Source organism: Strix uralensis, chromosome 9, assembly GCF_047716275.1.
Source record: "Strix uralensis isolate ZFMK-TIS-50842 chromosome 9, bStrUra1, whole genome shotgun sequence".
NCBI lineage: Eukaryota > Metazoa > Chordata > Aves > Strigiformes > Strigidae > Strix > Strix uralensis.
Window position 1 is genome coordinate 28355786 of NC_133980.1, and position 23314 is coordinate 28379099.

Sequence of the window (23314 nt, forward strand, 5' to 3'; positions counted from 1 at the left end):
TGTCTGTGCTTACAGGCAAGGCTTGCTTTAGCCTTCAAGGCCCTAGCCAATCAAAAAATCGCCGAGTCTTTCTTGCATCTGTGCTGTTCAGGATGTGTTGCTGTCCAGGGAGCGGGTGCCTGCTGGGCTACAAGGCTTGTTAGTGTTCCTGCAGGGAGGAGCTGCTGCTGCCAGTTTTTGAGGGCAAAGACACGTAGCTGTTTGGGGGAGGACTGAAAACCTACTTTTACGTCATGTATGGAGCCTCCTCGTCTCCAAGCACAAAAAGACCCCAAAGCATTTCTGTACTCCTGGCATCTTAACCTGTGTTAGCTTATACATTGTGTTTGTGCTTGCAACTCGTGTCTGCGGTAGCCTGCATCCTACTGAGAGTTCTGCTGCTTGAATACAGCTCCAGGTACCCTGTGCACTCGCTCAGAATGCTTAAAATGGGGGCTCAAACCTGCCTGCTGGGGTAGAGGGAGTAATGTCGGAGGGGTTGGAGGCAGTGAGCCTGCTGTAGATGGGCAGCCCTTCGCTATCCTGAATAACTTCTGCCACCCAGCTGCTGAGGAGGAGGGGACTGTAGGAATAACCCACGTATTTTGTGTGGAAAACACAGTAGCTTTGTGAAGAGGAATTTGTATTGTTTGGTCAATGAAACAGGATGCAAAAACATAACAGGTTTATTTTAAATTCAAGCTCAAACATAATGCCTCTTAGGTCACGCTAACACTTACATACATCTGAACCATTTATGAAGACATTGCTTGATCTTATGACATGTATTTGTGGTGAGATTCACTAGAAGACCACCTTTGCCTTGTGCATGTAGGGGTTTTCCAAGAGCACAGCACCAAATAGTTTTTTACATGATAATAATGTCACTCAGCCTGCTATGCCACATAACCTCTTAAGTTTTTTAGTTGCAGTATTGCATAGACAAGTTGGAGTAAGGAGTGATTTTTGAGAATTTTATTCTTCATTTTACTGTAGTTTTATTTATGAAAACACCTATATGCTTGAGATATGATTATAGCGTTAGTATTGCAGAAAAAGTGATTACAATTCAAATACTCTAATATAAAAAGGTAAAAACGATTTTGTTTATTGTATTTAAGAGTCAGTGTAAAAAGTAATTTCGCAGTATCACTTAAATTTGTAAGACAATGAAGTGCACAAGAAAACTTCATGTTGTATCTTCTTCCTAACACTTCTCTCTCCTGGGATGTATTTTGCAACTTGACTAAAGATATACAGAAACTCGGTTTAAATATCCTGAAGTTCCTCGTGTCCAATATTGCTGCTCAAAACCAGGGTGTACTTTCTTTATCCTGCCCCATAACTAGGTGGATTCTTCTTGGAGTAGCCATTGTAAGACTTTTCTTATGGTCCATAACTTGGGAACCAGCAATCGCTGCTGGCACAGGATGACCTATGGCCAGACAGTCAGTCGTTTTCTTCAAAATGTTTGTCTGGACAGTATTACTGAAGCCTAGGTGAGGTTTCTCTTTAATTTCTTCCACTGCTGCTCCCTTAACAGGATTTTCTGCTTCTTTGAACTTCTTTGAGCCCGTGGTCTTGCAAATGCCTGCAAGTGTTGTCCTGCATTCGTTGAAAGAACAGATTTGATCGAGAGAATGAGCGATCTCCTAAAGCTGTATTGGTTTTGGGCACGCTGGAAAGGTTGGTTCATGCAGGCGAGTGAAAGAACAGGGAGGGGGTGCTACTGGGTCTCAACTTCGTATTTCAGGACATGTGAGTAAAAGCTGTGGTTGGCGTTCTCATGCACCATCACAAACACCTCTCTGCATCCCGAAGTGTTGCAGGTTCCCTCCCAGTGGTCTCTGCTCTGGGTGAGAGGGTAAGTGTTCTCAGCTTGCACTAGCACCTTTGCTACCCCGTGCATTTTGAGTTTAAACTGAACGTTGCGATTCGCCGGCAGCAAACCAGAGAGGGGCTCCAGTATTTCGTAGTCTTCCACCCACTTGCTGTAACTCTGAGGGAAAGCTGGCCACTTGACTTCAGTGTTCAGGCAAGTGATGAGGTAGTTGAAGATGTAGTCGTAATTGCCAGGATCTGACTTCTTCTTGGCATAGATTTTCAGAACAAAGTTCCCCGTGTGGGGGAGATGGATCTTCAACTCGATTTGGTTCCTGCGATGGATCTGCATGATGTGCCTCCTTCTCATATCCTCCGTCAGGCTGCTGTTATCGGAGTGCAGCGAGGCCAAGACGCTGATGTCTTTGCCCAGGGTGAAGGTGACAGAGCATCGCCCGTCGTTGGTGTGAATGACAGGGTCGGGGTGTGACGGCCTCAGGAACCCTTGCCGCTCTGTGAACCAGCTTGGTCCAACAGGCTGATGCAGGTCCTTTGGGAAACGCATGGCCTTGTCCACAGACTTGCACTCTACGACATATTCTAACACGCAGTTGTAGACATCTTCCGAGGCTTTAGAGGGCTTGGCAAAGATCTGCAGCTTGTGACTCCCTGTCTTCTGTGGGTAGATATCCAGCTTCATTCCATGTTTTTTCAAAGTCATTAAACCGTGTTCATCTGTTCCCTTCAGCTTAAATGTAAATAATGTGGCAGAACGGCAATCCACTGACACAGAGGCTTTTCCATTTACTATGAAATACAAAAGAAAAGAAACTGCATAGGAGTTTCAGTACATGTTTTGCATGTACACCCTGTTCTGGGAAGCCTAATCTGTCCCAATAAATTGCTGCTTCTGTAATAGTAAAATAAAGAGCTGCAATTGACAGGTCATAGCTTGTCAGCTGTCTGCTTAAACCAGTGTCCCTCAAAAAGAATGAAGTGAAGAGTGGCCTTTGTTCTGGAGATGTGCATTTATCCTGTTTTGATATGCACTGAAATGGAGCTGTGGTCCTATAGAATAGGAAAGCCTGTGTGAAATATAACTGACAGCACCGTCAGCCCATGTGCTCGAGAAGGGCTTAATTAGACGTGATTAGACCTGATTGCTAGTCCAGTAGCTGTTCCGAGAAGCTTCAGAGAAAAGTGCAGGAACCCTCCAGTATGTAGATATGAGGTAATCTACCTCCCTATGAGCCTGTTCCCAAACAGCTTGAAGATGACATTAAGTCCTAAAATATTGTTGCCTTTAAGTTTAACTGTGTGTTCTTAGCATTCATAAATTAGCTACCTAGTTAAATTCCTGCAGCTCTTTTAAAATCCGAGGAAGGTGATCTTAAATGTGGGTCCTGTAGTTCAGTGGTGTTACCTGAATAGTTTTATGTTCAAAAGAGCTGCTGGACTTACTCAGTGTGCTCAGTATTGCATAAAGAAATGCCTGTTTATGCATTGTTCAGTAATTCAAACTTTCAGGACATCGTAAAAGGTTCTAATCTCCTTTTCAAGCCAGGGTTGCTCGTATATAATAGCAGTACTTCTAATTTTGCACCACTGATGCTGGCTGATAGAGTAACTCATCTTCAGCTGCTGACTGAGGTTTTCTTTTAGACACAGGGGCTACTGCAATTCTCCACAGCTTGAACAAAAACAGAAAAAAAAGAAAAAAGACCCTCCCCTGCCCCAAGAGCTTTGAGTGCACTCTGCTTGCCAGAACCAAGCTGGAAATGTAATTCCCTACACACATGACAGTGTGTGGTAGATGCCGGGCTGCATAAGGAAGGATGCTCCGCAGCTTCCCCTCCGCAGGGTGTTACCTGTTTGGATGACAGCTGTCTCCGGGTGTGCAGTCAGCAGGCCCAACATGTAAAAATTACTGTTGTGCAGCATGTTGTTCTCAAAATCTTTCAGCGACAAGGTTGGTTTAAGAAGCTGCCAATTACTGTTATCTGGGAAGTGATTGTTAATGAACAGAGCTGGGTGAGTCAGAAAATAAAACTCATTGTACCTGGAAGAAGAAGGAAGAGATTAAAGGAAAATGAGTAATTATAAATAGCTAATTCTTCCCCTGCACAGTGATGGTGGTTTCAGCAGGAGAAAGTCAGAATGTTTTGGACTGCTGAGAAACTGAGGTTGGTGGGTTTGAAATTCTCCAGGCAGAGAAGGAACCTGAGCTTTGGTCTTCCATTTCCAGGGCACATGCTGAGCTTTTGGATAAAACCAGGGTATTTACACTACGCCTGCAACCACGGGCTCCTGAAGAAAGAGGGAGGCTCTGCTTGTTTGAAAGTGTGGAAGCACCCTCTCTCAGGCAGCTGAAAGCTATGAATCAAGTGCCACATAGTATTGCATAAGCTGAAGATGTGATAAGCAAAACAAGTTCACTTTTAGTAGTTACGTGGCTTGCTGCTCAGGGCCGCTGTCTTTCTACAGGTACGTGCTCCATCCCCTGTATAGGCAGCCCAGATACCTTGCTCAGGGCTTTGGGTCTTGCTGTGAGACCTAAAATTTGTCACTGTTTGGTGTGCCAAACCCATCAGCTTTCCTTCTGCCTTTCTGGTAGGTTTATGGATTAACATAGAGGATGGCTCTTTACCTGAAGGTGAACTTGGTGAAAGAATCATCAACAGCACCACTTCCCCAGGTGCTATCGAGTAAATGCCACCTTCCATCAAGGTAGACAGCGTTCCAGGCATGGTCAGAGTCCCCTGTAAAGGTCTGTCCCATCTTGTACCCGTACCCCTTAGAGTATCCCGATAGCTTCATGCACTGGATTCCTGCAATGCTAAAAGGAAACAATAAGGTGCGGCAGGAGACTTCTGGTTTAAACCTGTCAGCGTAGTTTTGTGGAAGGACAAAAGGAGGAGCAAAGTCTGCAGAATTTCAGTCCTGTAATCGAGTAGATCAGCTCCATCAGTTCCTCAGGTTGCCTCCTTGCAGCTGAGTCCCAGGGGAGGTAGGGGTTTTAAGTGTCGAAGTGTGCAAGTGCACTTCTCTTTGAAAACTCCAACTTCTGACCCTGGTGACAGGCTGCAGTGCTAAATGCCTAGGTTATTGCACTTTTTAATTCTTTGGAAAACTTGTTGTTAGCCGGGGCACTGTATTTTTCTTGATGGGGGATCTCTGCACTCTGTACAGCTTTCTTCTAACTGCCTTCCTGTACCAGCCTGTCAGCACATTGAGAGACAGGCAGGTTCTCCCCTTTGACCACTGACATTATGTAGAGACTGTGTTTTTCTGGGCTGTGCTAGTGAATGGTTTCATATGGGGTGGGCATGCGAGAGTAACCAAGGTGGTGTGCAGGGGCCCTTTTGACTTGTAGGCTTTGCACAGGGACTTGGAGGGAACGTCCCACTGGAGGAAGGAGCTTTTCTCTTCCAGTTTTTACGTATTCCCTCTCATTTTGTTTGATGCACCACCGATTCAGTGTTGCTAGAGGAGGATGACAAAGATGAGGTGTTCTTAATTGCTCTCTGTCTTGTTACTCAGTGGAATACCTTTGATGCTGTCCACAATTAGCCCATGTAATTATAAATTAAAAGTGCCTCTGTTCATGCTTGTGTTCTCTCAGTGATGGTAGGCCTGGTGTTTGACACCAAATAAGATATCTTAGACCTCATGGGATTGTGGATGCTGATTTAGTTTTCTTGAAGAGTGAGCTTGTGCTTGCCCAGGGTACAAATGATTAAATAGTCTGTTTTTAAAAAAAGTAATGAATACCTGTGTTGATGTGTAAATAAGATTTAAATAAGCACTGTGTTAATAAGCTCTCTGCTGTTGATAGCAATGGGTTCTAACATTGGCATCTTATTTTAGCATTAATCTAAAATTGCTTCACTTAGAGGATTGTCTTTTGTGTGGGATGGTATTGACATTTTTCTTCTTCATTGAAAAGTACGTTAAATGGAACAACTACCTTAAGTAATAAACTGCATGCTTCAAGAGCAAGATTGTCTGCATAATGTGGGTTTAACTCAGAAGAAAAGTGATATTTATGGGGAAAATAATCAGCATGGTTGTTAAGAAGTCAAGGTCTGATAACGGATACAGGCTGGTAATTGGCAGTGCAGCAGTGCTCATAGGGAGGACTGCTTTTTTTCACAGAGATGATACTGGTTTAAAGGGAAGATGGACGCTTCAGCTTCTCATACAGGCTTACTAAGCTCAAACCTGGATGTCTTTGTGTTGGTTGTTTGATATTCTTTCTTTAAGAGTATCAAATTAAATTCTTATGTTCTTTCTTAAATTCTTTAAGAATTTAAAGAATTTAAAGAATTTCTTTAAGAAAGAGTATCAAAAACAACTGCAAAGACCTGATTGAGAGCCAGCTGGGAGCTCACATTGGGTAGCCTGCAGAGAGAAGACCATGTTATATGGAGAGGAGGAACGTGGCAGTACCCCATCCCTGCTAAAGGTGGCCAGAAAGAAGAGGAGGAGCATGTAAGCCAGCCTCGTTTAGCATGGGCTGCTACGCAGCAATAGTGAGGCATTGCCTGTCACACGAGGTATTCAAAACGAACGTGGCAAGCCTGGAAGGAATGCCATTGAGAAACCTGGTGTCGCAGGTGGTCTGTAAAGTCTTTGCCAGCCCGCAGTCGCCTGTGAGCCAAATTCTAATGTGGAGCTGGGCAGTAAATCTGGAGCAACTCCACTGACAAGACTGGTGAGAGCTTGGATTTACATGATGTAACTGAGACTAGGAGCTGGCCTGGGAACTTTAAGGAAGACTTGATCCTGGGAGTTTCAAAGGGGACTAACAGCAGCTAAGTACCAAATTCCCACTAATTTCATGGGGATTGATGTCTAATCCTTCTAGGCTTCTCTAGACATTCTTGTGAGCTGGGATAATCAGAGAGAACATTAAGGGACAAGCTCTGCCCTTAGTCCTCTGTGCTCTCACTTACAGTGAACATTAGCAAAGCACCAAGAAGAGTTTGTGCTTGGATGTGTTCAAAATGCCCAAAAGAAAGGTCAGAGCATTTAAACAGTGGTCTCTCTAATAATGGGGAGACAGAAAACCAGGATAAAACATCCTGTAAAAGAGCAATCCTGTATTGGTGAAGAGCGATCATGTTTCTGTTCTGGTGTAAATGACTTCATACAGATAAATTAACCAGGCAGAGAGAAGATTGAGAAGATCTCCAGAAATGCTTGAAGGGGCCATGTGATGGTAGAAGATGACCGAAATACGAGGTGGACTGGAAGAAGTGAATTGAGAAACAGTTGTTGCCGATATCTGCTTGGTGCAGCAAGGAGGTTAAAAACTAAGTTGCTTTTCTGCTTCAAAAAGAGTAGGAAAAAATCTGGATCTTGCTACAGCTGTCACTGGAATTCAATGGCACCTTCTTCCCTTTGATTTCAGATTGACTTTGATGATTTAATGTAAAAAAGGAGCAAATCTGGCTTCTCTAGAGGGAGACAGAATGGTTTATACTTGTGGTAGGTAGGTGTACACTCCTGTGCCTGAAAAGAAGGAAAGCTACTGATTGTAGAACACAAGGAAAGCAAGAGGATGTGAAACCTGGATTATCTGCAGACTAATTATGAATAAGGGGCATCGAAGTAATAAGTGATAGGACAAGAGGTAATGGCCTCAAGTTGTGCCAGGGACGGTTTAGACTAGATATTAGGAAGTATTTCTTTCCAGAACGGGTTGTTAGGTGTTGGAATGGGCTGCCCAGGGGGGTGGTGGAGTCCCCATCGCTGGAGGTGTTTAAGAGTAGGGTCAACATAGCGCTGAGGGATCTGGTGTAGTTGGGATCTGTCAATGTTAGGCTAATGGTTGGACTAGATGATCTTCAAGGTCTTTTCCAACCGAGATGATTCTGTGATTCTGTGAAGTGACCAGATCCACTGTCAGGAGTGTGGTCAGCTTTGCTCCCAAAGGTGGTGCTGAAACCTCTCAAGTGCAAATAATTGTTTTGCCTTCATCATTAATTCTAGTAAGTGAGTTTCTCCCTACGTCTAGACTGCTAGGTTTTGGCCTAAATTGAATTCATGAATTTACACTCCCTGATTCACTCAGCCATGCAACTTCCTTGAGTTTGGTTGGCAGCTGAGAAGCCAATTCTTGATAAATGCTGTTAACATATTGGTCAGAAGCCTCTGTTCATGTTCATCACTATCACGCCTGATATTTGGAAACTGACGTTTTGTGGCCAGCTTCCCACTATCCGTGCCCACCTTTCCTCCGTGACAGGAATTTCAGCTAATGGGAAGAAGTCTGACTGCCAAGGCTGTGGTCGGAGGTGACAGTGTTGTGTCTGCAACAGGAACTCTTCTGTCTGTTGGCACTGACACAAGTAGGACTCAATCAGTGTCAGCCGTTGACTTCAGCAGGACCTTTGGGGGGACTCCTGGTGACTGGCAAATTGGGTTGTGTATTAAAGTTGCCTCAACAAGAGCTAGGAAAAAAAGGCATGCTAAAAGACCTTTTTTTTTCCCCAAAACTTGGCTCTGAAAAACCTTTATATAAGAAGACTGCTCTTTGCCTCTTGCCTTTATGCTTAAACTCAGCATAAGACTTGAATAGTGCACAAGAAGAAGGGATGAGGAGATCCCTTTGCAAGAAAGGGGTGTTGTCTTTGGTTATAGTTTCTTAGGAAAGGAGCTAAACATTTAGCTAATATTTGACAAAAGCAATAGGCTAGATGACTGGGAGGTTTCCCAAATCACAAAATGAATAATCAACCTGGAACTGAGGAATTAAGAGTAAATCAACAGAGCCTTTAAATAGTAAAAGATATCCTTGGAAAGATTAATCTTTTAAATGAACTAAACATATGCTTTTTAATGAACAGATGCAAATTTCCCCCACTTCTAACCGCTAATAACTGTCCCATAAGATGCAGTTATAAACTCGTACTTCATCCTATTTCTTTATCGTATTCTTTAGAAAGCAAGATCCAATATTGTGGGAGATGTTATTGGTTGGAAGCATTCACCACTTTAGCATCTGGCACGTTGTTTTTTTTTTTTTTTTTTTTTTTAAATCTGTCCTTTTCCCTGTAGATTTTGTTTGTTTCATGGTGAAAACCTTCCCAAATCTTTTTGGATGGTGTGGAAAGCCAAATTGTTACTTACATATGCCAACTAATAACGGGTCTTTAATTTTTTCCAAAGCTATCTTGTGAATGGAAGCTGCTCTGCTGAGAAGGTGCTCCCTGGGAGAGCCACCTTACAAGCCCATGCTCTTACGAAAGTACACCGTTGCTTTCTGGCATTAGGAAGCCCCTTCCAATCTCATGTCCCTGAGTCGTCAGGTCCAGTTGTCTCCTCTTGGACAGCCCTTCTGCATAAGGCTGGTCCCAAACTTGTTTATGCAGCTAATCCCCAGTGAGGTCACCAAGGTTTTGTAGGTAGGAGAATGGTGGATTTTAGTAATTAAATGCTGATGTAGCTATAAAATGGGAATCGCAGTCCTGGCCTCAGTGGTGGTGCACCTTGAGATTGACCACAGACAATGGTGCAGTAAGCGTGAGGCAGTGTCCCTGTGGTGCTTCTGTAGTGGGGGGGAGAGGGCATCTCCAGAAGGTTTTGGGAAAGTTCCTTCTGGGACTGGGCCTACCTCTTGCATGGGAGCATGTTGGAGGCAACACTCCTCCTTGTTTAAGTCTTGCCATGCTTTTAACCTTCACATACAGATACTCAAAGGGAGAACCTAGCTTCTTCTAACCAAATTAGCTCAGTGTTTTCATCTGCCATTATGTTAATGCAATGCGAAGCTCAGCAGATGGCACAAAGTAAATTATGCTGGGGAGGGGGGGGGGGGGTGGAGGGGGTGGAGGAGGAAGCAAAATTGACCTTTCTAGGACTTGCTGGTTTTCCACAGCATGGTTTGAAAGCTGAAGTTCCACGTCCTGCTTAAAGTCACATCAGTCAATGCAAAGGCAGACAGAATAGGCACAGAGATGACAATGAATGTTAACTCTCCCTGGCACTGAATGTTTCTGAACTTAATTTACCTGCACATTTGTTCAAAGAGCCCAGCGTATCCCTCACAAATGCTCTTCCCCGTCTGAAGCACATCTATGGGTTTGCTCGACAGCTGGCTTTTGTTATGGTAGCCCACGACGTCGTATTCTGCGGGAAGGAACACAGACAAAAGTTCATCCAAAAGCCTGAGGCAATGGGATCGACGGGCAGCAGGAGCAATGCTTGGATTGCTTTTCATCTCTGTGAGCACAAGCAAATGGAAACAAGCCGTGGCGTGTGCTGCACGAGAATGTTGTGGACGGCTGGTGAGGGGAGAGGGACGAGGTCTGTCTCTCATCACCATTTGTTCTAAGCCTGGGCTGGGATTCAGCAGTTGAATCCAAATAGAAGGAAAACTGCTTTTTTTAGAGGAAGTGGGCCTCCCCAGGGGCTGCCCTTGTGCAGGGGGATCTACAATCTCATGAGTGCCCAGTAAAAAGCAGAGCGCTCTGCGCTTGAACAAGTCGGACTCATGTTACTGTCAAAGGAAACCACTGAGTTTTCTGCACTCTTTACAAGCAATTTGTATTAAAAATACCTGGAAAGTAGCTTGCTAGGAAATACCTGAAATGATTTGTTGCAAGTGAGTCATATTAATACCTGAAAACACAGGAAATCTTAATTTGTTTGAATGAGTGCAGAAAAGCGGCACAGCAAGGTTCCTTTAGACAGAGCTTGAGGAACTGGTCTGGGAAGGTTAATTCAATACCAACCAACCTTGGTCACGTCCATAACCTCTTTCTTAAAACGCGAACATGTTTTTCTGTCAAAGCTCTAAGGAATGCTGCATCAGCTGATTCATCCTCCCTTTAATACTGTGGAAGAGGGGAAAAAAGGCTGGCAACACACTGTATTTGTGCTTTGATGAAATGCTGCAACTGCTTGTCTTTTATCCAAGGGGCTCAGCTGACGGCTGTCTCAGGGTTGGCTCGTGGGGCTGCAGGGAAAGGCTGGGTTTTGCACCTCGGGCTGTTTGTTGGGCCACCAGCAAGGCTGCAGAGCGCTTTGAGAGGGTATGGAGAGCTAGCTGGATGCACGTGGCTCCATATTTATGCTAGAAATGATAGCTAAAATAATTTCTTTTAGTGCTACTGCTGCATGGAGGTAGCAGTCCATCACAGGCAGGGCGTTGAATTGGGTGGGAAGAAGGGAGCAGCGCTTTCACTTAAAATCCAAAGAAGGAAGGAATTTATATTGTCAGTGCTCTTGCATTTTTGTGAGCTGATTTAAATTCCTAGCGCTATCTTTATTTCCCATGCATGTAAATAGGGGTCAGTCTCTGCAGGAAGGAAGGAGAACCAGGGCCAAGATGGTGTAAAAAAATCTTGTGAGGAGATCACAGTGTACCTGTCAGGGATCAGAGACATCCCATGGATGTGTGTGAGGTAAATGGACTGACTCAAACCAGACTGGCCGTCCCAAGCAGGATCTGGCCCAGGCAGGGGCAGGCAGAAATGAGTTAATAGTGTAAAGACTGAATGAGTCAAATGCTTGGTTTCGGGAAATTCAGTGAAATCAGCAGTCTGCATATTTAAGGGCAAGATTAAAGCTTCTTAGGATTGACCTGACTATGTGAACTGTGCAGTTGCTGGCAAAGCTCTGCTGATCTCAGGGGGCATGAGATTAGGCCAGTGCTTCCCAAATTGCTCTTCTGCTCTCCATCAGCTGGCTGGTTCAGCCAGCTAATGGAGCTATACCAGAGCCTGTCAGGGTGCGCAAGAGATGAGGGAAAGAATAGCTGTTATTCTCCCCCTCTACCCCCAAGTGTTAATGGGAAAGAAACATTTCTGCATATGCTGTGCAAAATCCAATCACGTTTTACATCCAGTTTCTCCCCACCAAGGAGCTTGAGGTGGCAAGAAGCCTTTTGCCCCCTCTGATGTGCCCAGCTGGAGAGGCTACAAATCCTGTCTTCTCCTCCTTTCTTGTCCTCTTCCCACCTCTTGGCTGTTTCTGAAACTTCGGTGTTGCTCGGGTTGGGTAGGAAGGGGCAGGGGAAATGGAGTGATTGCAGTTCTCATGGAGGTTGAAAGGGTGCACGTACAGACAGGAATGGCAATCACGCAGGTGCCAGCATGTTTTATGAAAGCTGACCTCTCTGATGTGCTGTGCTGACACAGCTGATGGACGTGTCAACAGGATGAATGCAGTTAGGTACCGGCTAGAAGCTGGAGCACGGGATGTATCCAACAAAACACAGGGGCAAAGCTGGCAGTGAAGCAGCCAAGAGACTGTCAGAGGCAAGAGGACACCTCACCTGAGATGGGCTGTCCAGGCTGCTGCTTGCAAGGGGTGGTCTGCTGCCCAAAGAGGGAGCAACAGAGGGGCTGCAGAAGCAGCTGTGATGACGGCGAGCTGAGCAAGGCAGCTTGATGCTTTCTGGTGGTACCTACACTATGCCGAGACCTTCCCAGAGCAAAGGCACTGATGTGCAGAGCACGCTGGGAAGGGCTGCGTGGGGGGTGCAGGGGTTCAGGACAGTGCTGGGGGTGAAACTTCTGGTGGCGCTGGGTGGCTCTGAACGTGACAACCAAGCCTCTGGTGCTTGGCAGGCTGGCTTCATGCTCCAACAGCTTAGACGACAGTGACTTGTGTGGGTACACCTTCGAGTAATCAGGTAGGAGTTACAGATTCATCATGTGGAAAGAAATCATTTACACACAAACCTTGTAGGGGCTGGCAGTGCTCGGAGAGGGACTATGGAAACAGACATGGTGAGAGAACCTCTGAATACATTTCTGGATAAATACACCCAGAAAGCCTTCCTCCTACCCACCATGTGAAACCAACCCACAAGATGGGTAGTAAACTGCAATGGCAGCGTGACAGGGGTGACAGCAACAGCCTTATCTTCTCAACTGAAGATCTCAACCTACCTATGTGATGGCATATCCACATCCATATGGCTCGAACTTTTTCCAGATCAGTACGGGCTTGTTTAAGCAGGGCTTTAACGAGTTCCTCTACACTGTTCGTGATGTTTACCTGTTTGTGAGGAGGAACATTGCAAGATCATGGTGAAGAAATTGCTATGGTAGATCTCCCTTCCTCCTCACTCCCTTGTTCTTCTAAAGCTAGTGAGACCCCACCTGCCAGGAGACTGCTCTAACTCAAGCTTCATTAAAAATAGAAATAAAAAGCTGTAGTTCCAGGTTTCAAGCAAGTAATTTTGGTCATAGTTTCTCTCCTAGAGTGGGATCTCTGTTGCTGATGTTTGCAGGGAAATGCTTTTGCACTTGTTTGGGAGATTTTGAGGCACTTGTCCTGATAGCTCAGACCAAGCTGGTGTTAGTGCTGGTTTCAAGGAACATCCCTGCAGGAGAGCTGGGAGGAGGACAGAGGCAAAAGCAAGACTTACTTTTAATGCGTAGGCATCCAGCTTCTCAAATTGCTGCAGATCTACTGGCATGGATTTCAAAGAGGATTTGTCCCATGGATATGCTGGGAAGAAATGAGTTGTCATTGTCTCGGGAAGGGAGGGGGTATTTTTTCCTGGCTGTAAGCTTGAACAAGGGGACACTGCAGAGCTCCTGCCCGACCCGCAGAGGCATCCATCAGCGGGTGCTTAGGGAGCAGAGGACGTGAGGACACTCGCCGAAGGTCCCTGCCAGCTGCATGGAAAGCAGGAGCCATCCTGTCTAGTCTGGTATAATTTGGGCAATGCTGGAGCGGGAGGTGCCCCTGTGTCTTTGGTGCTGCATAACAGCATAGAAAATCCCAGAATATTGTATGGAGGTGCATGAGATATAATGCAGAAGTATCAGGGAAAATCTATACTGTGGAAGCCCTGTCAAAACCATGACTTTTAAAAAACCCACTAAAGAGCTGGATTTTTCCAGTAGCTTTGTTGAAAGCGATGCTTGTTTTGCATGGGAAAGGGCTACAACTCTGCACAAATTCAAGCACATGAAAAATGGAACATGGGGAGCAGTCAGGCTAAAATTGGTGTGCCTACCCCTCTTGTCTGCATCTCTGCAGGCTCTAGGCTCCTGGTTCTACTCAGTGTGAACGAAGGGTTAATAACTTGCCCTAATTAATCGGATAACTTATTTTTTTCAACAGTCTCTGAATGAGCTGCCACTGTTCTCTCTCATCAGTGAGCCACCCAAGTGATGCAGCTGCAGCTCGGTGTACAGGCATATCGGATGGACGTCTCCCCTGGACCGCCGTCTGCTCAGCCCTCCCTTTTCTTCTGAGCTGGTGAGAGGAGAATTGAGCTCTACAGCAATCTCTCCCCCTGTCATGTCCTGTCAGAGCCGTTCAGGACTAAAGAGATTCTTCTAGCTATCTCTGTAGGCTTGTTATTTCTCTAGAAGAAAGGATTTAAAAGAGATCACAAAGTGAAAATGCTGTTGTGTGGCTCCCGAGAGCCGGGAGAGGTGAATGAATGGTGCCATAGAGCTGCTGCTTGCCTGGAGAGGGGTGATGAGCAGCAGTGGGTTGCCTTGGGTGGTGTGTAGGGGCGCAGAGGCTTCGCCTGGTTTCATGACCCTCGCTAAGCAAGCGGGACACCCCTCTGCTGCCTGCTCAGCGAGTACCAGTGGGAGTGGGATGCACGAGAGGCTCCAAGAGCATCCTATCCTAGCCGAGAGGCCGGCAGTGCTTCTGAAATCTGTATTCATCACCTATTCCCTCTCCATCTCCCCAAAACGGAGCTTTGGCCCCTTTGCTGCCAGCTCCAGCCCACTGGGGAGGTGGCTAGAAGGTCTGTTCCTGACCTGCAAAGGTGTTTTGTTAATGTGAGCTCTGCTCTTCTTGGAAGCCCCTGCCCCAGGGATGGGCTATGGGGCATCTCGCATCCCACATCCCAGTGACACTGCAGCCTGCCAGGCAGGATGCAAGAGCGTCCCTGTGCTGGGCAGGCGCCGATCTGCCAAAATCAGCGTGTAGGCACACGGCATCTGTTTCTTTAACAGGCTTGTTTGTTTATCTCAGTTTTCCCTGAAAAGGGCTATTATGCTGACCTAAAGAGAGATAAAGCAGATTTATGCGTTTAAAGGTTCCCACTCTCTACAGCTCTGAAAATTACTTTTTGCCTTTTGGGAACGGGATATTTTTTTAAAAACTGGTTATCAGTTTTTGTCTTTGTCAGGTTATAGCTGCCAAAGCTCCCCGCAGATGTGGGATCTGCAGTAACTCACGTAGCCCTGTGCAGTTAGGAAGCGTGCATCGTGCCTGTTTGCAGAGTAGCTTCCTTGGGTGTGGAGCCTTGGGAAGGTCTCGGGCAGGTGTGACATTCCCGAAGCTGTTCCCATCTGCCACCCCGATGAACAGCGGGTTGGGAAGCGGAACGCTACTCGTGGTAATACAAATTAAATCCCTTATCCGTGCACTTCAGTCTAGGCTCACAGTAGGGCAAGCCCTGTTTCTAGGACTGATGGGCTTCCTATCTGGGACTGCCCCACAGCGTGCCCCACACCGTGCCACCGGCATGGGGAGAGGGGACAGCTGATAGTTACCATGCAGGTCTTTTCCTCCTGGCGGCCGTGGGGCTTCGGTCCTCTGGAAACCTAGCAAAATGGAGAAGGGAGCGTGAGGTGAGCAGTTGTTGGCAGGAGAAAAAAGACAAACAGAAATAAGTGATTCTGGGGAACAGGAGTGGGTGGGAAAAGGTGAAATTGAGGCTTTTCTTTGCCCATTCCCCTGCATTCAGACGTGGATGTCAACACCCTGCAGAGTGCAGGTGCCGAGGGGAGAGGGATGAAGCAAGCTGTCTGGACCGCAGCGTGCTCTGTGTCCCCTCCCTGCTGTCCTGCGGCTCTGCAGAGGCCACATTCCCCAGCAGTCAGGCATCTCCTGTTCTAGCTGGAGGGCTGGGGACATCAAACCCCTGCACACCACACGGCCAAACCTCCCCGGGCGTGGAAGAAGGGAGAGCTGATCTCCAGAGCTGTTAGATGATAACCCTGCAGAGAGCTTTGCGGCAGCTGAGGATTTCTGAGGGACACTGCGGCCTCCAGACCGTCACCACCCACCTTATCCCAGGGCCAAGGGAGGAGGAGACCCCCACCCCAGGAACAGAAGGATTTGCTCCTCAAGCCCCAGGTGCGGGCAGGCGCCAGCAGAACCTGCCCAGCAGGGAGAGTTGGCAGAGCTCTGTGTTGGCATCCTTTCAAGAGCCTTGAGCCCCCATGGGGAGAAGGGAGCCTGTCTCCTCCTGGAAGCGACCTTCTGGATGAGGGCTATCTTGGAGATAAGCGCCATGGTAGAGCAGAGCCTCACCTTTATTGTCCTGACCTCTCAGGCTGGGCAGCCTCCGGGGACCTGCAACAACCTCGGCATGGTTAGTGCAATCATCGCAACCTCTGCCCTGGCTCGAGGGGTGCAGCATCTCCTCGAGCTCCCAGGCTTCTTGCCCTCCCTTCCCAAGGGAAGGATGTGGCCCCTTCACCCTCCCACCCTTGGCCCACTCTGCCAGGTTTTAAAGCCTGGGCTGTACCTTTTCCAAAGGAGAGTTTCTTGAAGAGTTGTGGGGTGGTATCCTTGGGATGAATCTCCACCGTCACTTGGGTTCCTGCAAGGAATGATGACAAACTGCCTGAGAAAGGGAAAACTAATGAGGGCGTGGAGGAGAAGGGCAGGATTGCCTGCCAAGGCATCGCCGAATCCCACTCTTTAACTTTAGCAAAAGAAGCAGCAGCTCTGGCAATTGTGAAGGTACCAAAGCGTTTGGGTTTCCGGGCAAAACAAAGCACCCTTAAGATAAACTGTACAGTCAGAAAGCCTGTGGTCACCTCCAGTGTGATTTGTAATTCTCAAAAAATAAAAGATGGCTCATTATAGCCTAACAGGTGGTAAAGCAGATTGTAAATAAAGCAGAGGTCCTCAGCAAGGATTATGTGGCAGCTTAAAAAAAAGTTTATCACCATATTAAATAGCTCTTGATGGAGATACGGTAAGCAGAGAATCAATTTCTTTCATTGATTTTTCTTGGAATCGAACAGAAAAAGGCTCAGAGCTATGAAAGTGGTTTGACTTGTCGTATTAAAATTTTTGGCAAAGGCTGTTGCTTGTAAGAGGCAGCGTCCTGGCAGAGCCGGCTGTGGTCCAGGCATGCTGTGGGGCTGGTGCTCTGCATGCCATGATGCTCCAGAACAACCTCACAGGGAAACCCGGGGGTCTTGGATTTAAAGTTTCATAAAGAGAAGTACAAGGAAAAAAGTTAGAGAGTGTCTTATAAGAATTACCTGAAAAGAAAGAGACTGCATTTTTTTTTTAGCAAGTATTTCAGAAGGTTTTGCAACCACCGAGGTTCCCTGGAGGACCTCAGCATGCTCCTGGGCTCCCCGTGTCAGATCAGACAGAGGTTACTTTGGAGACTGAAGGTCAAGATGTTAATACACCTCGGGGCTGCCATCCAATCGCATGTGCTACCTCCTACAATTTTATCAAGACTCTCGTGACATTTGGGGTTTTCCTTGAAAGCCAGCTCTTGGAACCAGCTAATTAGGTAGGAATCTGCGCTTTCATCAAATACTAAGTTTTTCCACAGCATTTAACTTTAGAAAAAGTTAAATATCTCCTGTGATTACGCAGAAAGGTTTGATGTCCTTTAAGCTCCCAAAGCAGAAGGCAGGAAAACTGTTAAAAAAAGCCTTTTAAATCCTTGAGTTTGACTGCAATTCTGGGATGATTGAAATATCAGGGTGTCAAGATTAGAGCTGGCTGGTGTATTTTGTCAGTTAATTCGAAGGTAAAATGAAGTTGTTTCTCAAAGGGAGAAACAGTATTGTGCAAATGGTATGATTTCCTTAAGATTTTTATATTTTCCAGAGTCCTTTTTTATTTCTCAGGGTTATTTTTAGCTTTGGGTTTTTGTGGGTTTTCTTGCCAACTTCCACTTTCTCGGTTTTTCCCCATAAATTAAAATTCTTTGTTTTCAAGGAACAAATTTAACAGCGAGGAATGCTGCCTTCCAGGAAGTTTAAAAGGCATTTAACAAATGAAAAAACATAATTCCACAGAAATTTTTCAAAGTGCTACATCCATCACTTTAAAAACCAATGGTATGAAATGGTTACTGATGTTTTTATGACTTTTTGTTTTTTTTACTATTCCTAATCAAGATATCCTTCATAAGGAAACACTTGCTCTTCTCCTTGTTCTCTGTGGCCAGACCAGTCCTTGGTTTTGGGGTGCAGCTGGCTCAGCACGCTCTAACGAGGGATGGCTCCTTGGAAGGATCTATCCTATGACAGGACTTGTGCAGCCAGCTGTGTCTTAAGCTAAACTTCTGCCAATATTATTTCTTCCAGCCCTTGCACCCTTCCATCAGCACTGGAATATCCAACATAGGCAGGAGTATGTCCTTACCATGCTTTCTGATTATGCCACGTCCTGGTGATCAGGGGGATGGTGGAACCCAGGTGCTCCAGGACCCACCTCCATGCATCCACGCTGAAAGACACAAGGATTCTCCAGGCTCCCTGGAGATTTTCTTCGTGCTCAAGATCACAAAATTGTCAGGGTGGCGCTTTTTTACTCTTTTGGAGTGTTCTGACGTTATTTTATTACAGAAAAAGCTTGAGTGGAAGCTCACTGAAGCCCTGCTCTGAAAAAACAGTATCCCCTGGGATGCTACTTACCTTCATTAGAGTACGAAGTAATGGCTTGTGTCTGCTTGCAGGGCTCCCTGGACACTCGCTGGCCTGGTTGCATAAAGAAAAACATCTCAGAGCCTTGAAGAGAATGGAGATGCCTGGTGTGGAGGTGGATTCAATCTGTGCCTTTGCTCAGCAGCGAAGTAAGTAACGACGGCTTCGAAGCCCAATTGCTCGTGGTCCAGGGACACCTGGCCTCGCTCCAGAGGGATGCTCCAGCCTAGGGAAGGGCTGGACTGGGCGCTGCTGCTTGGGGTGGGGGGTTTAGGGTGGTGTTTGGAGAGGTGGGAGAGAGGGAAGGGCAGCACGGGGGGCTTGGAGGCGATGCGGTCCCTGAGTGGGAGCATTGGGGTGGTTGTGAGCATCTCATCCTAATTTCCACCTCTCCCCTCTGTGCTCTGGGAGCCCCGGACTGTCTCGGCGATGCCAGCTAGCCCCGGGGCCCTTGGGGCAGAGGGAGGTGTGGGGAGCACCGGGCGTGCCTGGGGGATTGCAGGCAGCATAAATCCGCTTCGCAGGGCTGCGCTGACAGTTAGCCAGGACGGTCAGCAAATGCCAGGCGACACTGAGCCCGAGCTCCCGCGCGGCTTCGGATGCTCGAGCCTTGCCGGAGGCGGGGTGGATGTTGGCCAGGACGCCAGGGTGATCCCTCACTCTTTTTCAAAGCGTCATAGGATCACCGTCCTGCCAGCCACCACAGACCAGTGCAAGGAACCTGGTTTTCACAGCTCATCCTGAAGGCCAGATACCATTCGTACCTCATGGCTGTGACAAGGATCAGGCCCGTGAATGATGAGATTTTTGCGGCGCAGCATGGGGCCGCAGCCCGTTTGCCTCCGTGGGGTTGGGGCGAGGCTTATGTAATACAGTTTGTAAATATTGCGGCAGCACCAGCTGCTCGGTGGTGTCAGAGGCTTCATCAAGATGCTAACACGGCTGATTAAAGGGGAATTTATTAACCCCTGTGGTGCTAGAGGAGCAAAAGCTCTGCCTGCTCCTCTGGCGTCTGAATTCCTTAGTTATCCTCACAGGGATTTAAATTGTGCCTAAGAAAGAGCTGCAAGGGAAGGTTTCCCACATGCATACTAAATACTCCTGCCATTAGTTTGGGGTGGCAAATGATCGATACTGTCCTCTCACTCGTAATGGAGTCTCTGACTTGTGCTCTGCAGCTCTGGTTGAAGACCCTCTTGAGTATGATGGACTAGCGAGAGAGTGTGAATATTCATCTGCTTCCTGGAGCGGAGGCTTTTGTTATCTGGGGTCTGAGACCATAAGATTTATAAAAAAAATAAAAAAAAAAACCCCAAAGTTGTATCTTGCCCTGATATATTGCTTGCTCGCAGTCTATGAGTGCCATCCAGCCACCACTGATTTCAGAGGGGCTTGGATCAGGGCTCCTATCAAGCACCGTACTGGGCACAGCCGTGGCTTTCATATGCTGCTATTGCTTGGCCTGTGGAAGCAAAGCTCCTGTTTGGTATAACTAGAATCCACTCTTTGGTACCATGAGAATTACCTGTTGTTTTATCTTTGCCCCCTGCCTTTCTCTGCTAGACACCACATTAGGCTTAGACTCAGGAAAGCAAGTCAGATGGTCTGACTCCCTTCCCCAGGAGCTGCTCTGTCCTGTTGCATCACAGTCCTGCAGCCTGGCTGTGTGCAGCCAGGTGTCATCTCTTCAGATGTTGCTTTTGAACTGTTTCAGGGCAGAGGGGTGAGGAATTGGCAGGGGAACATTCAAGACTATTTGTTCCTGGATAGCACCCACACCTGCCTTGCACTCGGCAATCTCTGAACGGGGGAGATGAAGAAAGGACTGGTGGATAGATGGGTTGAAACCCCAAAGGTTTCTTGCACCCCCCAGACCTTGCTTAAGCCGTGAGTGCTGGGGAAGTCTCTGGAAGCTCTATCTGCAACCTGAGCAATTTGGGGCACTGAATTTCCCCTGCCATCAGCTGGCTGTGAAACGCAAGAGCTCCGTGCACCTGAAATATGAGCGAGCTCCATGGCAGCTTGCAGGAGAATCCCCTGCAGATGGCTGTGCACAGGCTCTGCCGTGCCACCGATGTGCATCCCAGCCCCAGGGCAGAGGAGAGCACGGAGGGGATGTTTCGTGTGGCGTGGGGCCTGAGGCCCTCCGTGTGACTCTGCTGAAGCCCCCCAATGCGCTGGAAAGGTTTGGGTTGTTTCCAGCTCATTTATGCTCAGGAGGCACAGCTGTGTGCTAAAAGCTTGCAAATGGGTTTTGTGTACTGTGGTTAGTTTATCAGTAGAGTGAGAAGATGACATACCATTAAGGTCTCTCCCCTGAGGTGGCTGCGATCTGCTGTTTCCATTTCCATCGTCCTGCAAACCTATAAAACATAACCAAAATATGGTCAGGCTGTCCTGGAGTGAGGTTTTGGCACTGCCTGGGGGCCAACCACCCCAAAACCTTTCATGTAACCCATATTCCAGCTGAACCCAGGTGTCATCAGGATCCACCTTCCCTGTCTCACCTGCAACATTTGTTGCAGCATAGAGTATGAAATACCAGGAGGAAGAAAGTGAAATAGTCCAGGTCTAAGTTGCTTCAATAGAGCTTGCTCGTATTTGGGTAGGTGCTGGATGTTGTGTTAGATGAAGCATGACCACAACTTCTGGGTTAGCTTTGCCTATCCTTGTTAGCCTGGAACTGGTTTTCTGAAAATCTAGCTTTTCCCCAAGGTTTTAGGGCAGGGATACCCTTTTTCTCCTTTTGCTTCTACAGGGAGGGTTCCCTTACAGTTGCAGAGCACAGCCTTAGCTTTTTGGAAGATCCCATGAAGAATAGGAGCTGGGCCAGGGAGACTGTCCCAAACTGTAGCTATAAATGGCTCGGGGCAGTCATCCTTGGAGACAAAGCCCAGCCACACTTCAAACAAAACAGTTTTGCCCCTGTATTCCATTGTAGTAGGCGCTGGTCTGGGGTGAAACTGCTGAGGTCTCTCCCTGCTCCCCTCGCACAGCCGAGAGAGCCCATGGAGGCATCTTAGTGCCACCACAGGACAAAGCGAGGTGTAAACACGGTCCTCAAATTAGTATCCGTGTGTATGTTGCCTCCTCCTGCGCCCTGGGTTGCATGCCCCAGGGCTGCGTGCCGAGCAACGTGCAGCACGCAACACCGCACGAGCAAGGGCTCTCCTGCACCAAGAGGACCAGTGAAGGCACACTGGGTTTCTACAAAAAATAGTTTGAAGTTTGGGGTGTTGCAGCATGTCTGCAAAGGAAAAGAGGAGAAAGGGGAGGGGAGAAGCCCAAACCCTGCTCCAAAGCCACTGCTTCGGTTCACCGCCTCCCGGGCAGCCGGTGCTGCACCTGCAGCCCTCCCCTCCCTCACACCAACACGGGCGGGACGTTACCTGCGCCGCGGCTGCCTTCTGTCTGCCCCTCTCTCTGCCCTTTCTGCTTGATCGCTGTCTCCTCAGGGTGGACAATAAGCAGCAAATTGATCGTTACTGCACTGGGATCTGTCTTAAAGTCCATGGTACCCATCAGAGCATGGCCAGGGTGCCGGTCCCGCCGCCGATCTGCTGCTGCTGCTGCGAGCTGCCGTGTTTATTTTCCACCCTTGGAAAGGCAAGCGTGCTCCCCCCCAAGCCACAGCACCGGCGGGCTGGCCCTGCCAACTGCACCATGAGTGCTGTGCCAAAGCCGACCCTAATGAAGAGGTTACAAGTCACCTTTGAAAGGAAATCGCAGGAGGGATCCGTTTCCTAAAGCAGAGGAAGGAGCTGCGTTTCGGTTGGGGGGTGGCGGTTCTGGTTTCAGAGCGTGCCCCCGGCTCCCCCTCCCCTCTCTCTGCCCTTTTCTGCTCTAAGCACTTGTCTACACTCAAATCCCCCAGCAGCACTGTTCACTGGGGGGTATTGGCTTCCTGGTGCTGGCAGAAATCCTTAAAAGGCTTTCTCTTTTAATCCTCTCCCCCAGCAGAAACTTAAAGGATGCTTAAGAGTATAAATAATAACAATAACTGCTGCAGGAGGAGAGGAGGGGAGGGCAGCAGCTGTGGCGGCAAGAAAGAGGCTAGAAACTGGGTATGGGCAGCCATTTGCGGCGGGGAGGATCAATCTTTGCAGGGCTGCTCAGTGTGCAAAGTGACAGTAGCACGGGGAATTGCAGGGTGCAAGCCAGACTGTCCCAAAGGAGCCAAAAAACCCAACCTCCCTCTGCCCCTATCAGCCGGCGAGCCTGGCTCTCCGGGGTAGCCGGAGAACACTAATCAAAAAGGAAAGCCATGCAAATCCCCGGCTTTCTAGCAACTCTCCCAGCCTACAAAATGGGGGACAAGAAGGGTTACAGTGCAGGTTAGCGACTGGGCTCAGCTGGTCCCTGCAGCTCGGAGAAGTGGCTGGCAGGGAGGCACTTTCTAATTTTACTGCTTGGCCCCCGTCCCACCCATGCTGCCAGCCCCCGCCAGCCTGGCCGGTGGTCCCGGGGGAGCAATAGCACCTGTGGGCCGAAGGGCTCTCCGGCAGCGTGCGGAAGGGCTCCGGGGGCACGGGAGGCACCGGCTGGGAGAGGGGGGGGGGTTCGGGAGCTTGGCACGGGCAAGGTGCCTTTTTGTGGGTGTCGCGAGTGCTTTTTAGGCAGGAGTGTGAGCGCGCTGGGTTCCTCTGGCTGCAGGCTGGGGAAGTTGTCCTGGATCCACGGGCAGGAGCTGGTACTACTGCCCGGTGTCAGGTTACTCGTGTTCGGAGACACGGGTTTTCCCCGTGCGTCTCTATATAAATCCTGTTGCCTCCCAATCTCCTGCCCCTTTTCTGTTCCTGAGCCCCTTCCAAAGCACGGACAGCCGATACGCCCCCGTGCTCGCCTGCAAATCCAGCCCTAAGCAACTCCTCAGCATATCCAGAAATAGCGTACGT

The 23314-nt window shown here is 48.0% G+C and overlaps 1 protein-coding gene and 1 long non-coding RNA gene across 2 annotated transcripts in view; one reads left to right on the plus strand and one right to left on the minus strand.

Moving 5' to 3' along the window:
• Positions 1-642: 642 nt before the first annotated feature.
• On the minus strand, positions 643-21941 carry KY (kyphoscoliosis peptidase). The gene is made up of 12 exons (XM_074877982.1): positions 21809-21941; positions 20720-20782; positions 18411-18473; positions 16265-16339; positions 16048-16089; positions 15285-15335; positions 13184-13266; positions 12702-12810; positions 9816-9933; positions 4448-4636; positions 3669-3859; positions 643-2607 (listed from the first exon to the last, which is right to left on the minus strand). Exons 1-12 carry the CDS (start codon positions 21939-21941, stop codon positions 1706-1708), a joined length of 2019 nt encoding a protein of 672 aa, XP_074734083.1. The 3' UTR covers positions 643-1705.
• The window catches only part of LOC141947149 (uncharacterized), a 36110-nt gene continuing 31256 nt past the window's right edge, over positions 18461-23314 (plus strand). Inside the window, exon 1 of the long non-coding RNA XR_012630041.1 lies at positions 18461-18568. This is a non-coding gene — a long non-coding RNA (uncharacterized LOC141947149). The remainder of the gene's footprint in view (positions 18569-23314) is intronic.